Genomic DNA, 15418 nt, shown 5'->3' on the forward strand with positions numbered 1-15418 from the left:
AAATTTATGTATTTGAAAGCTTCCAAATATTACGTGAAACTCTAAAGGGAAGGGAGGATTAATTTTTTTTAATTTGCGAATCCCGCCATATTGAATTTTCGGGTTGGATTTTTTTTAGTTATCAACATTTATGGAACCGTTAGTTACATTTTGTTGCAATTTGAAGATATTGAAGATGAAATTAGACAGTTTTAAATAATCAAATTTTTAATGAAAGATTTTGGAATTTTGACTCAGAAAAAGTTCAAACAAATTTTTTATTCAATTTCACGTGAAATACTGCCCTTTTAATTTTTGATAAATGAGGATACAAAGATTCCTTATAAAATCACCTTTTATTGTTTTCTAAATTGGTGGAGACTATGCTGGTGTATTTTGTGTTATCCTTTTGAACAAAACTTTCCATACTCAGTTAGCTTATGTTTAATACTTGGAAGTACGTGAACTAGAAAAGTGGTTTAATTTTAAGGATAATTTTTATTTTAAAAAGTTGTATTATCAAACACTAAACATTGCTTATTGCTTATTTGTAAAGGATATTTCGACATCAATATTACCTTTATCAACAAAGTGATATTTGATCATACAAATATGTCTCCCTACATTATTTGTTAATTTTATAAATAAATTCTGTAAACAAATTTCCATTATATTACGAAGATTTAAAGTTAACAAAAAATAATTTCATCTCTTCATTGTCTTTAATTTATATTGCCATTGATATTTATAAGCATTATGTAAGAAACGTTTGTCCTTTAGTATTGTTTTCCTTAATAAAGAAATTATATAAACAACTGTCAGCTAGTATTAGTAGTAACATGATTGTATTCTTTTGAACGTCTACCGTCATCATTTTCTTATATTATTTGTTTCTAGATTTAATCAATAATATCGAATAATATATTTTCAAAACTAAACTTCCCTGGCAATTCAATTTAGGGACAGTTAGGTAACAAAAATTTTTCTTTACTTCAAATTTTCACACTGTGAATTTATTTACATAATCTATTTCTAAAATTAACGAATAATATAGAAAAATATTTTTTTGTAATGAATTACCACTTTATCGATAAAAGTGAGTAATATTTATGCCGAAATATCCTTTACAAATGAGCAATGTATAATATTCAGTGTTTGGTAATAGAACATTTTTATAACAATTATCATTACAAGTCAACCATTTTTTTATTTCACACATCACACAATAAAAAAGCAAGCCAACAAACCACTGGAAAAAAATTCCCCATTCCAATTTTTTTTAATGGCACTACCAAACCAGCGCAGCGAATAGCCTCACTAAAATAAAGATATCTCTGGAACCAGAAGAGTCTAATTTTATGAGGGTGAAAACGGGAATATTTTACGAAATAATGAATCAAAAACTTATTTAGACTTTTATTCATGCAAGATTTCGAAATTTTTTATTTAAAATATCCGATTTCATTTCCAATAGCTACAATATGGAGTAACTCCCAAAGTTTTTAAGATATAAAAAAATCCTTTGGATCAAAATTTCTTTTATTGTGCACTATAATTGCACCACATTTTATTCGAATCGAATCACCACTTGCAGATTCCGATATTCCTCACGTGTACTGGCCCAGTTGCATTTTCAGCTAAATAGTTGAATTTTTAAGCCAAAAAGACGTATTTTGTTGACGACAGTTGAATTTTAAACAGGAAAAGTTGAATTTTTAACAAAAAAGTTCAATTTTAGCCAAGTAAGATAAATTTTTAAACAAGAAAGATGACTGCTACTATATGTATTTTTCAGGAAAATTTGTTCCTTTTTGCAGGTTGCAATAGGTGGTTGTCTAAATTTTGTCGTTAAGTTCTTGGTTTTATTTTCTGGAATTCGGCACATTAACTTGATTTTTGGACTTTAAATAGGATTTTAAATTTGATTTTAATCTCATTTAAATTTCTCAAATTTTGACTCTTTAATCCAAAAATGTATAATTTAAAAAAAAATAGTTGAATTTTCGACCAAGAAATATGATTTTAACAAAATAATTGAGTTTTCAACTGAATGATTAAAATTTCAGAAAAATAATACAAATTTTTACCAAGCAGCAGAATTTTTAACATACAAAGATGAATTTTCAACCGAAAATGGAACAGTTAAATTTTCTGGTAAAAAGAAATTTTTTAAAACAAACGGGAAGCTACGCTTTTAAGTAAAATATATAAATTATTAACAAAAAATGGAGTTATAAGTTTTCAGTTTAATAATCAAATTTTCAATTTAAAAAATGAATTCCAAATAGTTTAATTCAAATAAAAAAGACCAATTTTTTAAAAGGACAGTTGAAGTCCCAATCAAAATTCTAAAAATTTACCTTCTAATGTTGCTTAATCAACTTCTTGATTGGAAGTTGAACTACTTTTTTTTAAATGAATTTTTTTGGTTGAAAATTAATATTTGATTTGAAAAATCATCTCCTTGGTTGAAAATGGAACTACTTGGCTGGAAATTAGTTTTTTAGTTCAGAATTTATATTTTTAACTAAAAATACAACTATTTTTTATACAATTCAACTGTTTGGCTGAAAATTCATTTTGTTTGGAGATTCACATTTTCTAATTGAAAATTCTACTTTTTTGGTACAAATTTATTTTTCAAATTAAAATATAGTTTTTTATTCCAAAGTTAACCATTTCATTTTAGTTTAAAAAGTTGAAAAAGTACTATTTGTTGATAAAGTACTATTTGATTAAGCTAGCCGTGAATTCGATCTCGAGCGTTTCCACTTTATTTGTATTTATAATTGTATGGTGCTCATTTCACAAGGACTTTGGTCGCCGTTAGAAAATGTACTTGTTTCCTCATAGTTGAAACATTAGTGATTTTTTAAATAATAGAGAAACAAAGTTTTCATTTTTACCAATTTACAATTACAACTTTACAGTCAATGCAAAATTACAAAATAATTTTTAAAAATTTTTAACACAATGACAAGTCAGACAATTCAAATTTTGTATTTGAATGGCTAATTTTTCGAGCTGGAAAAGGAAGGGAAAAGTTTTATTGTACCCTATCCCTTTCTTAGCTTCCTGATTTTTTTTTACAAAAATTGTCAAGTTCAAGTTATTGTGTTCACAAAATAGTATAACATCCACACATCGGCGCAAATATCCACACATATGCACACGCCAACACACGCACACATCTGCACGCACACGCATCCACTTTGCTTGAAAATTAATCTTCTTAGATGAAAGTTCAACTCTTTGGTTAAAAATTTATGAATTCCTTACAGAATTTTTGAACTTTTTTTTCAATTTAACTGTTTTTTATTTAAAATGAAAATATTTTCTTGGGTAAAATATTAACTATAACATTTCTTTTGTAAGAATTCATGCATTTTTACTAAAAATTTAACTACTTGAATGAAAGTTGAACTGCCATGTTAAATCGTAAGAAACAAATAGATTTGATCACACTCTTGGACTTTGAAATTTCTTGTTTAAGAATATTAATTCATTCATTCATTTCGGCATTATAATAAAATAATTTTTTAACTCTAATCAAATCTTTTTAATAGAATTGATCACTTATCGGTGTTCATGAAAATAGACATACATAATATCAATATTTGAATAAATATACTTAAGTTTAATTTTTTAAGTTGAAAAAAAATATTTTTCGATAGTACTTTTAAAGAGGTTCTTAATATTTAAATATAGAGCGAATAATAAATAAATAATGAGAAATTATTATTTAAAAATTACATATAAACCATTGGTAGCAGTTTTGCTCTGTTTTTAGCAAGATCTTTTATTTTAGACTATCTTTGAATGAAATCAGTATTATAATTATAAAAATTTCAATTATTAATTTATAATTAGAATTAATTTTAGTGATTTTTTATATAATTACCTTATGCATATAATATAGATATTAGGGAGCCTACAATTTTTATAATTACTTTGTCACATAAATTTACTAAAATTTCCATATTTTTAGATTTCAAACGAAATTTAAAAAAAATTATTTGAGTGAAGTTTATGGAAGTGAAACTGAAACAAAAAACTGAGAAAACAATTTATTATAAAAATATTGGATCATGTTTCTACAAATGAAGAAATATGCACTTTCTTTATTTCTGATACAAAAGTTGCCAAAAAATTGTTTAAATTTTTTTAATGCTCTATCTAATACACTAAAAATGCATACATATTTATAAGTTTCAGAAAAAAATCAATTTTTTACGGATCGCGTGTAAGCAGATTTTTGCGGATCTTGTGTAATAATCGCTCATATTTCAGGATACATAAGAAATAGGAAAAAGTTTTGTTAGAAACATAAAAATATGTGCGCGTTTCCTTAGCTTGGTAACATAATATCAAACAATGAAAAAATGGAAATCATTTTTATGTCCAAATTAGGAGCAAATTAACGAAATTGCATTTTTCGTCATTTTTTATTCATAATTTTTCCACGATAACATTTTTTCATTTGTTTCATCTAAGGTTATTTACTTCCATAAATTTTACCCCAAAAAATCTATTTTTATTATGGTTTTTCTATATAAAGAAAAAATGTAATTTCCAATGAATTTAATCATTTTGAATTTATGCGGCCCACCCTAGTGGCTATGATTAGAGAGATACTTAGGGATATGAATAATAGTAGGTAAAGTGAGAACTTGCATTGATTATAGCATTTGAACTTCGACTCCCAATACGTTAACAAAGGAGTAACGTACTATCACACAGTAATCGAAATGGATTCCAATCCAATACGTACGGCCCTAAATGTCTGTAAGCGATTAATCGCTCAAAGGGTTTATGCAGTAGTGGTGTCACACCCTTTGACAGGTGATCTATCACCCGCAGCCGTGTCTTACACGAGCGGCTTTTATCACATTCCAGTGATTGGCATCTCGTCTAGGGATTCTGCTTTCTCAGATAAAGTAAGAAATTTACCTTATTCGTCAATAAAATTAATTTCATTAGTAATAATATGTGAGAGTTTTCACAAAAAGGGCCTTTATGGACGGTATGGAGTTACGGATAGGACGATAAAGCTGGATAAATTCCCGATATTTTAACCACATAAGGAACCTTTTACGCGGAAAAAATGGTCCGTAAAGAAGCAACGAACTCGTGAATATGTCTCGTTTACAGGAAATAAATTAAATATTAAATTTTCGTTCAAAATGAGAAATATACGCGCTGACTGCTGTAACACTCCACACAGATGAGCAAAAAAATGTATCTCGAATAGTTTTCAGAATTTAGAATAGTACAGGTTTTTAGGAAATACTTGGATCCCATCCGAAATAATTGCAATTAATGAAGCAACTATCCAAGAAAATTATCTAATAAACAATTTTCTGTAACTTATTTATGTTATCAGAAAATAAGTCTGTCAAAATGGATTCATGGGTAGTAGGTGATTACATTGAAATAAACTCATTTTTTCTACTGAATCGGACATAAATTATACGAAAATATCCCTTATCGTATATAGTCATCGAATAACAATGTATGATTTTTTAAACAAATTTAAATAACAAAAGACTCTTTTCGTTATTTTTAAAGATACAAACTAGAATTTTTCAACGTAATGAAGATTTTTTATCAACAACGTTTTAAACCAATTTTTATCATTCTAGATATTTTGAAAGAAAAAAAATCGTTTTATTAAAGTATTAGCAGCATATTCTTTATCAAAAGTTCTGTGCTATCGATCGATAACAATCGATAATTGTTCAAATAATCTTAATTAACAAATGTATTAGTATGAAAGTACAAGAATTTGTTTACAATATTATTCATGACACTAAGAATTATGGATTGTTATTAAGGTTGAAAGCAAACTTTTAAAATTTATCATCAATCGATAACACAAGCCAATACTAAATAACTAATTGTCACTTCCTTTAAGAAAGTCATTTTTTTTCTTTTAAGTATCTAAGATGAGACAAATTTGTTTGGAAAAATGCTATCAACAATCACACTTGTACATTATTATGTAAGCTACCTTAAAGTTTAGAAATTAATGATTTACCATACATTATGCCACAAGAACCGAAGTTTTTAACTTTAAAAATAGCCAGACAGTATATTTGTTAATTAAATTTGCTCAAGCAATCACCAAATTTTATTCGATTAATAAATAACCTAAATAACTGACCAGATATAATATCATTCAAATAGGTTAACTTTCAACGATAAAACGAATGGTGATTTTTAATTTGACCTTGAACTTGACCATAAAGATCATTTCAAGGTTAAGTTTTTTTTAATTTGCAAACCTCTATTTTTGACATTTAAAATCGAAAGAGCGGAAAATTTTACGTTAAAATGTGTACTCAGGTGATAGATCAGTTGATACTTTAAAGGTCTCCTGAAGGTCAATCAAAATTAAGCAAGGCCGGGCTTGGGTTAACGGGAGGGCTCTATATTTCCGCAAATCAAGGTCAATCTTGGAGAAGCTTTCAACGAGAAATCCAATGGTGACCTTTACTTAACCTTAAACTCGACCTTTACGGTCATTTCAAGGTCAACTTTGTGTTTTCAAATTGGAACTCATATTTTTTACATCGGCAATCAAAAGAGCGAACAATTTTATGTTTAAATATACACTCAGGTCATAGGTCATAGATGTTTGAATGACCTTCAGCAAACCTGAAAAGTCACGCCTGACCTATGACTTGAGTGAATATTCAAACGTAAAATTTTTCACTAATTCGATTAACGATGAGAAGAACAGGGGTTCCCATTAAAAAAAAAAACAAAGTTAACCTTCAAATGACCTTGAAGTTCATGCTCAATGTCAAACTGAATATCACCATTGGACTTATCTTTTAAATTTACTTCAAGAACGACTGAGACCAATTTGAATAATATTTTATCACAACAAATGTTTAGGTATGTCCATACTTGTTGAAAACCCTGTATAATAAGGAATTATTTCTTGTCTTTCATGAATTAACTTACGAAACAGTTTTTGTCTATCCATTGTTCAAATTTAGTTCGAATCAATTAACGAATCTCCATCAATTCCTAAAAATCTATTTTCAATTTTTTTTTCAGGAAACTTCTGTGGATAGTTTCTTCATTTATTCTGGGTATTTTGAAAAGAACCCAAATATTTCTCGAAAACCGGAACTCTTCTAAAAAAAATTATGTTTTATTTTTATTATTAAATAGAAAAATAAGAAAATATTTTTTTGTAATCAGCTGTAACATTTTCATTCAATACTCAGTTAGCTTTAATTAGCAAAAAATGCACGTCTGAAGGGGTTGAGAAATCCCTTCTGAATATTAATTTATCCCACTGAGAGCCGCACCTGTTTGCGGGCCATGTGCAGGCGATCCTAGTTCACAGTTCCTAGATTTTTCGGGCCAGCTCGTGAATTTTCTGATAAATTTTAGAAGTAATTCGCCAATTTTTTAAAATTAATTACAAAAAAAATATTAATAAACCATTTTTTAATTTTCACGCTGAGTTCATCAATTCTTTCTCGAAGTTAGCAGAATGTTTACGAAAAATTATCAACATTTGACGATTTTTTCTCGAATCCAATATTTCCTCCAATCCAAGAAGGATCCAAGCTAATATTTTTCGGACAATTTTTTTTTCATATAAGTTAGAAAACGAGTCACCAGGGCATTGTTGAAGTTGGAACTTCGAAAAACCGCTTTTCAAGAAAAACGCATCCAAAGTTTGCGAGTTCCACAAGCGCTTCTTTTTCTTCAAACATGTAATATACTCACTTCCGGTGCCATTAGATTTAGTGAAGTTCCTAGTTTCTTACCCCACGTAAACCCAAAAATAATCATTTTTACCGTGACTTTGAAAAACGAGAATATTCGCCAATAGCTCCTTAACTAGAACCGACCATAAAAGCCCTTTTCATGCAGACGCTCACATATAAGTTTACACTATAAGATATATGTAGAGTCAGGCAAACAACTTTTAAGATTATTTTTCAAAATCTCGCTGCCTCATTTCACAGAAAATCCTCGGGTATTACTTTTATCTTAAAGTTGGATCAATATAATTTGCAGCAGAGTGATAGTCATTTGATCAAAATGATCCAGATTCACAAGGAAAACCAGCGATTGTCAGTTTTATGATCGGTTCATAATTTATATAAGCTCAAACTATTTAGAGTTTGGTCAAATATACCTTAAATCGATCAGTAGCTTAGGCAGTACCATTTCGGCTTCATAGATGAAGTGTTGCGTGTTCGATTCTCGTTTCGAACACTTTTTTATTTTATTTTTTATCCATTAAAGTTTTTATAAATGTAGTTTCCTATAATAATATTTACAAAAATTATTCTTATAATAATTTTTATTTTGCTTTCATCCACTGAAAAACTGAATTTGTTAACATAATCGTGTTTTTCGCAAACAAATTTATTTGCTATAAATGTTAATAATTCTTTTCATAAAGTAGACAAACTATATTTAAAATTAGAAGTATGAACAAATCTTTACCAAACCTTGTATTTCATCGATAAACGATAAATTTTAAATGTAATTCTCACACATTATGAAAATAATTATTATCATTTATAGAAAATAAACTCGTTTACAAAAAACATGATAAAATTTAAAAAATTCAGTCTTCCCGTTAAAAAAGAATTAAAACATTACTATTAGCATAATTTTCCAAGATTATTGAAGTAAATTATATTTATGGAAATTTGAATAAGTTAAAAATAATATAAAAAAATGCAGGTACCGATGAATTAAAAGTACGTTTTTCCAAACTCTATATAACGTGTGGCGGATATTACAAAGTCGATTTTTTTTAAAACAGTGTAAAATTTCATTTTAATGCTTTGGCAAAATAATACTCATGTAATGAAATTTCATTACAATATTCAGGAACCAAAACTAAGATTGACAATGGCTGGTCTCCGTTTGTTAATATCAAAAAATTTGGACTGTTGCATCTGAATACTGAATTTATTTTTAGTGAGATCTTTGAAAAAAAAAATTAAAATTGGATCATTTTTATATTTAATGAAAAATTGAATTGAGCTGCAGAACTTGTGTACCTCAGGATTTACTTTGCTTTACTATCATAAGACGTGCCTACTTACAACATTTTTTTATTGTAATGTTTCAAAAGAATGCACCCTTAAAAAGGTTAACAGTTACCCCTTTAAGACTTTTCACATATATCAGTTATATAAGTATAATATTGCTAATAGTTTTTTTAGATGTTGCTAGTAGAAATACACAAGAATAATTCTGATTGTTCAAAAAATTGAAAAAGGAACCCCTTTGAAAATTATTTTATTTTTTCTACAAAGTAGGAACCTCCGAAACACAATTTATTATTTTATAGGTCTTTTAACTCTTCCTTTATGTCACGTATTAGTATTTTTTAAACACTTTCTCATAAATTCTACTGGTAGCTCAATTTTTACATTTATTTGAAAGAAAGCATTTTATTTTTTTATTCTAGATTAATTCTTAGACATTTTTAATGAATTTTAAAGGACAATACAAATGTTAATTTATTAAATTAAAAATTATATAAAGTGAATAATTCATTCCATTTTCTGGGCTGATTTACAATAAGGTTTTATCAAACTTTTTTTATATGAACTTTTCTTTGAATTTAAACAAATATTGTATTTTTTATACAATCTTCACCATTGAGGATTTATTTTGTTTTTTTAAATTTTAACTGTGATTCTATTTGGACGAATTACATTGCACATAAGCTAAAAAAATACAAAGAATGAAATATTTTCCACATTTTTTTGTTAATTGCACCTTTTTGTTAATATTTATCAATGTAGCCGTCTTTCTCAGTTCTTTAAACTATTCGAAAGATCATTAAATTTTTAGGTACGATATAGTGAAGATCCTCAAGGGGTGACTAACTGGAAAGCTAAGGATTTATTTTTTTACAAAGTAAAATTGTAAATCTTTATATTATTTACAAAATAAGTTTACATCACTTCTATGAGACTTTTACGATTATTATCAAAATTAAAAGATTAAATGTTTTTTACCACAAAATGATTATGTGAAATAAAAAAATGCAAATTTTGAAAAGTCCCTAAGTATAAACAATCGCAACAATAAATATAATCATTTATTACGACTGGCTTTTTGCTGATTAAAATCCTTAAGAATTTATGTGTCACTGACTCTGCCTCGTTTAATCAGAATCAGTCAAATTTTACGGGAAATTAGCGAAATATTTATCGCTGCCTCTATCAATTTTTTTGTTATGAAATAAATTACATCTATTGGAATTTCAGCGACTTTTCATTAATTTTCTAGTGATTTTTCAATGATTGATTCAAACAGAAATATTACACTATTTCCTAATGAAATTTCACTAATTCAAATGGAGAGAATGAGAAGTAGTGACTTATTTCCAGTTCACAATTTCACTCAGTAAAATCATACTGAAATTTCAGTCGTCTTTAACTTATTTTTCAAAATTTACTAAATTTTCAGTGACAGGTACTGAAAATTCCAGGTGTCTTTTCTTACTGGTTTCAAATGAATTTTTACGGATGGATATCTAAAAAAATTAATCAATCTCTTTGAGAAAAAGTGTCGTAGTGCTTGCCGTATGATTGATTTTTGAGTGAATTTCATTGAAACATCAGGAGAAGATCTTGTAAGAAAAAATGTAGGAATATTTATTAAAATAATTTAATCTCGCATCTAATTTTCAAAACAGAACATCCACGTTTCATTTCTGCGTACGGTGCCTCCATATTCACATCAAGCGGATGTTTGGGTAGAGCTATTGAAGCATTTCAACTATATGAAGGTCATTTTCATCCACAGTTCAGATACTGATGGTCGAGCTTTACTCGGTCGATTTCAAACAACCTCCCAAAGCCTCGAAGATGATGTCGAAATTAAAGTCAACGTAAGAATCCTCTTATACCGTCAGTAGCTAATTAAATATTATGATCATTTATTCTTTATCCTATTAAATACTTGAGTTATTTTTTCTGAAAAGAACTTTTCCGATTTAAAAAAAGCTTTTTTCTGATCCCGGATAAAGTTCCGCTAGGTACCTAAGTATCAACTATTCTTTAGTAAAGGTACAATTTGGGGAAAAAGTACTAAAAACGTGTTACTTTTGTACCAACAATTATTTATGACTTTTAAAAGTCTAAAAAGAATTAAGTGAGACTCTTTGGGTACTTCTGTCTTTGAACAGTCTTGCTAAAAAGAATAGCAAATTAGGTGGAACTTTTCCGATACTTTGGTACTAAAAAAGTCCCAGCGAAACGGGGCAAATTTTTAATTAATTACCTAGTACTTTTGTAACAAAAATTATTTAGGACTTGTAAATATTTAAAAATTAAGTGGAACTCTTCCGGTTATTTTTTATAAAAAAGTCCTGCTCAAGAAATTAAAAATTAAACGGGAGTTGTTCGACAATTTTGTCATAAAAAACCCTAATGAAATAAAACATATTTTGAATACTTCTAGTACACTAGAACTATTTTAGCTGTACGTTTTTGTACCTTAGAATCATGAGGATTATTAAAAATTTCGGAAAAAAATGTGTATGAAAATTATTTGTGGCTCGCAAAATAATAAAGAACCATTAATTGCGGATTTCACGGTACTTTTTCCCATGAAAATTCCTGTTAAAACGAGACATATTTTGAACTTCATTAGTACTTTAGTTCTATTTCTGCCGTACTTTTTGGAAAATAAACCCAATCAAGACGTCTAGAAATTCTGAATAAAATAAAATAGAACTTATCTTGCATTTTTGTACCAAGAATTATTAAAGATATATGTCAAAAAAAATTTTATTTGATTCGGACTTTTGCGGTCCTAAGAAAGTCCTCAAAAAACTGAACATATTTTGAACTCTTTCGGTACTTTATTCCTATTTCAATATTACTTTTTTGGCTCATAATACCCGTCAGCACTTGTAAACAAATTTTTTCAGTTCAGTGGGATTTTTCTATTAATTTTGGGTTTTAAACAATTCTGTTTATACAAAAATGAAAAATTAAGTGGGACTTTCTCGATATTTTTATCCTGCAAAAATTCAATCAGCGTTTGTAAAAATTTGATAAAATATTGTAAAATAGATAAAAACTTGCAGATCGAAAAAAAAATAAATAGGACTTTTGCGGTTCTGAAAAAGTTATGATGAAACAGGACATATTGTAAACTCTTTTGGTACTTTAGTCCTATTTCAGTGATATTTTTTTGACAGGGAAACCCCATGAGCACTTGTGACAATTTCAGAAAAAAATTAAGTATGACTTTTCTTATACTGTTCTCCTAAAAAGTACTGCTTAAAATACCAAAAAAATTAAAAGGGAATTTTCTGATATTTGTGTTCTACAAAAGTCCCATCAGCATTTGTAAATATATCGAAAAAATAAAATAGAACTTTTCTAGTACTTTAACGTACTTTAGCGGGTCGTTATCCAGAATCGCAATGGGATCTCAATGGGCTCATATTAATTTTATTTAATAATTATTATTTTTAAACAGGTAGAATCCATTATTGAATTCGAGCCAGGTTTGGAAAGTTTTACCGATAAACTAACAGATATGATAAATGCTCAAGCCAGAGTTTGTCTCATGTATGCAAGGTGAGTGAAAACAAAGCAAGCTTATTAATCATTATTACTGTTGTTCAATTATAAATTTTCCATTAACCTATATGATTATTATTTCAAAAATACTTTTATTTGTTGCAAATATTATATATAGCGAAGATGATTGCTGGCGCATTTTCAGTCAAAGTTAATTAATAATTACACATTGATTATGATATTTCATTGTTTACAATTTAGTATTTCCACTCACTCAATGACTTACCAGTTACCTATGATTTGTATTTATTTATTGGTAGGTATGTCACGAAACAATATTATTTTGAACACATTTCATAAACTAAAAACTGGTTTATAGTAAAATTTAATTATTCTGGCTGTAAAAAAGTATTTTAACGAAATTTCTCGAAAATCTTGCAATCATTGCTGTTGCAAACCTGATTGGCCTTTCATCATTTGAGTTGGTTTTGTATCTTAAATTTGAAATTTTCAAAGTAAAGTCTGCAAAGAATTACTTTTATGAATAAAAGTCGTAGACATTTTCTGCAAGTTGAGTGATATTTGTGCTTCTGAATAACACAGCCACACAGTCTGATTTTACTTGAAAGAAACAAGTATTTCCTTTTTACAAGGGACCGATTTTCTTGAATCAAGAAAATAATAGAATAAGGAAAACTATTTGAATCAAGAATATATTTACTCTAAGCAAAAAACTATTGAGTTAATTTGTTCCATTATACTTATTTGCGTCAAGTTTAATAAGATATTGAATGAACAATATTATATTCTTATGATAAGCAAGTAAAACTCTAACAAAATGTTTTTTGATACAAGTCAATTCATATACTTATTTTCACTACTATTTTAATTGAAACAATGTTCATGTTCTTAAGACGAGAAAATAAATGTATTCAGACACATACGATGCAAATTAGTATATTAGTCTAAATTCATTTACTGCTTACTGCATTAGTATCTTATTAAATATAATAATCGACAAGTTGACACGTTATGAAATTGTTTCTCTTCGCCGCTAACAATGATTTTGAAATTCAATAATATTTATAAAATTCAAAACATTGGTACACATAATTAATTTCATTTGTATAAATGTAGAAAGGAATTTGCAACTCTGATAAAATACTAACTTTAGACTGACACACAAATCAAATGACTCATGAAACTATTTAAAAAATTATAAGTTTATTGCGTCGGTAAGTTTTTGGTGGCAAGAAATTAAAATTTTTGAATAGATTTGAAAAAAGTGTTTTCAATTTTGAAATAATTATGCAAGACTCAAAAGTCTTTTCTTTCCTAAAATTATTAAAAGGTTATAAATTTACTGCGTCTATAATTTTTTTCGCTTACTATTTATATGTATTAATCTGCTTAAAATTAAATTATTTCGAATTTTTAACCATGAAACATTTTTGTGAATCTGAAAATGACTGGAATTCTTTATTCAATAAGAAAATATTACTTTTTTGGATTCGGCTATTTGAAAATTGATTTCTAAAAAGTAAAAAAATGTGTTATGTAAACCTTATTTATCTTAAATCAGAGTTGTAAGACATAGATGTATTTTGTTTACACAAACTTTTCGTGTTCGATAACAGCAGTTTTAAAATCACAGAAATGGCAAAATTCATGAAAGTTATAAGTACAAAAATAGTTTTGGAAATATAAAATGATTATGTTTTATTCTAATTTAAACAAAATGAGTTTCAGGCAACAGATTTTTAACTTTAGAAAAAATGGTAATCTAGCCGAATTCAAAGATTTAATTTCTCCTTAATAAAAAACAAATTCCTTTATTAGACAGGAATATTTAAAATAATTTTCAATTTTATATTCTTGCTATCTGAAATAGTTAATGTCTTGTTTTATATTTTTATGTTACTAATTGGCAATTCAATGCTTCCCGCGTACTGTAGCGCGCATATAATGTTGCTATTTTAAATAATTAAGTATAAATTTAGGTTTCTCAGTCAATGAATTCAGTGATCATAGAAAATTTCATTTTAACATGTCAATAATTATAGAAAATTTAATGCGGATATTCTTAGTATGCATATTTATGGAAACTTAATAAAATTAAGTTTTTCAGTCGAAGAATTCATTAATTATGAAAAATGTCTTGGACTACAAATGGTTTAAATTTTGGCAATCACCCATATACTTACATTTTTTTTATTATGTAAATAATAAAAAATAAATATATGACAGCATAAAACAAAGTTATAAGCTTCAAAAATGCTTTAAAATACAATTATTGCATTTTCTTGATAATTTAAAAAAATTGTATGCGTTTTTGAAGCAAAATATTTAAGAAAAAAGAATTCAATAACATTTTTAAATAGTTAATTACGAATGCATTTCATTTTATAAAGGAACAATTAAAAAATTGACACTTAAAAAGTTTTTAAATAAAATAAGTGAGAATGCAAGGAGGAAGCAAACGAATATCGAGCATTTTTTTAAATAGGTAATATTTAAACTAGCGATCAATTTTTTCTACACATTTTAAGTTATTTTTTAGGAATTGTTATTTTAAATTAAAAACTGAGTTAAAAAGTATTGGAAAAAATGTAATAAATCAAAAACTGTGCGCTTTACAAAGGTTTTTGAAAATCAGAAAATATTTATTTGTTACTGAGGTTATAAAAGCATTTTTTGACTTAAAAGTTCTGTATTTTTTATATGCTTTAGATAGTTTCCAAGCGGATTAAATTTTTAAAGAAAAAAGAATTGAGCTCTTTGTAAAATAAGTAAAGTTCAATTATTTTTTCCATATTTTAAATAGTTGTTTTAGGAAAGCAATTCCATATTCAAATCTTTGTAAAAAAAGGTATGATAAAAGAATTCGATAAATTAAAAACTGT

General features: G+C 27.1%; 1 protein-coding gene across 1 annotated transcript in view; it reads left to right on the forward strand.

Annotated features, from left to right (window-relative positions):
• The window catches only part of LOC117175005 (glutamate [NMDA] receptor subunit 1), a 53299-nt gene that overhangs the window by 5659 nt on the left and 32222 nt on the right, over positions 1–15418 (forward strand). Inside the window, exons 3-5 of the mRNA XM_033364496.1 lie at positions 4665–4916; positions 10676–10870; positions 12472–12572. Coding sequence (XP_033220387.1) covers positions 4665–4916; positions 10676–10870; positions 12472–12572 — 548 coding nt within the window. The remainder of the gene's footprint in view (positions 1–4664; positions 4917–10675; positions 10871–12471; positions 12573–15418) is intronic.

This window comes from Belonocnema kinseyi, chromosome 6, assembly GCF_010883055.1.
Source record: "Belonocnema kinseyi isolate 2016_QV_RU_SX_M_011 chromosome 6, B_treatae_v1, whole genome shotgun sequence".
NCBI classification, from domain to species: Eukaryota; Metazoa; Arthropoda; class Insecta; order Hymenoptera; family Cynipidae; genus Belonocnema; species Belonocnema kinseyi.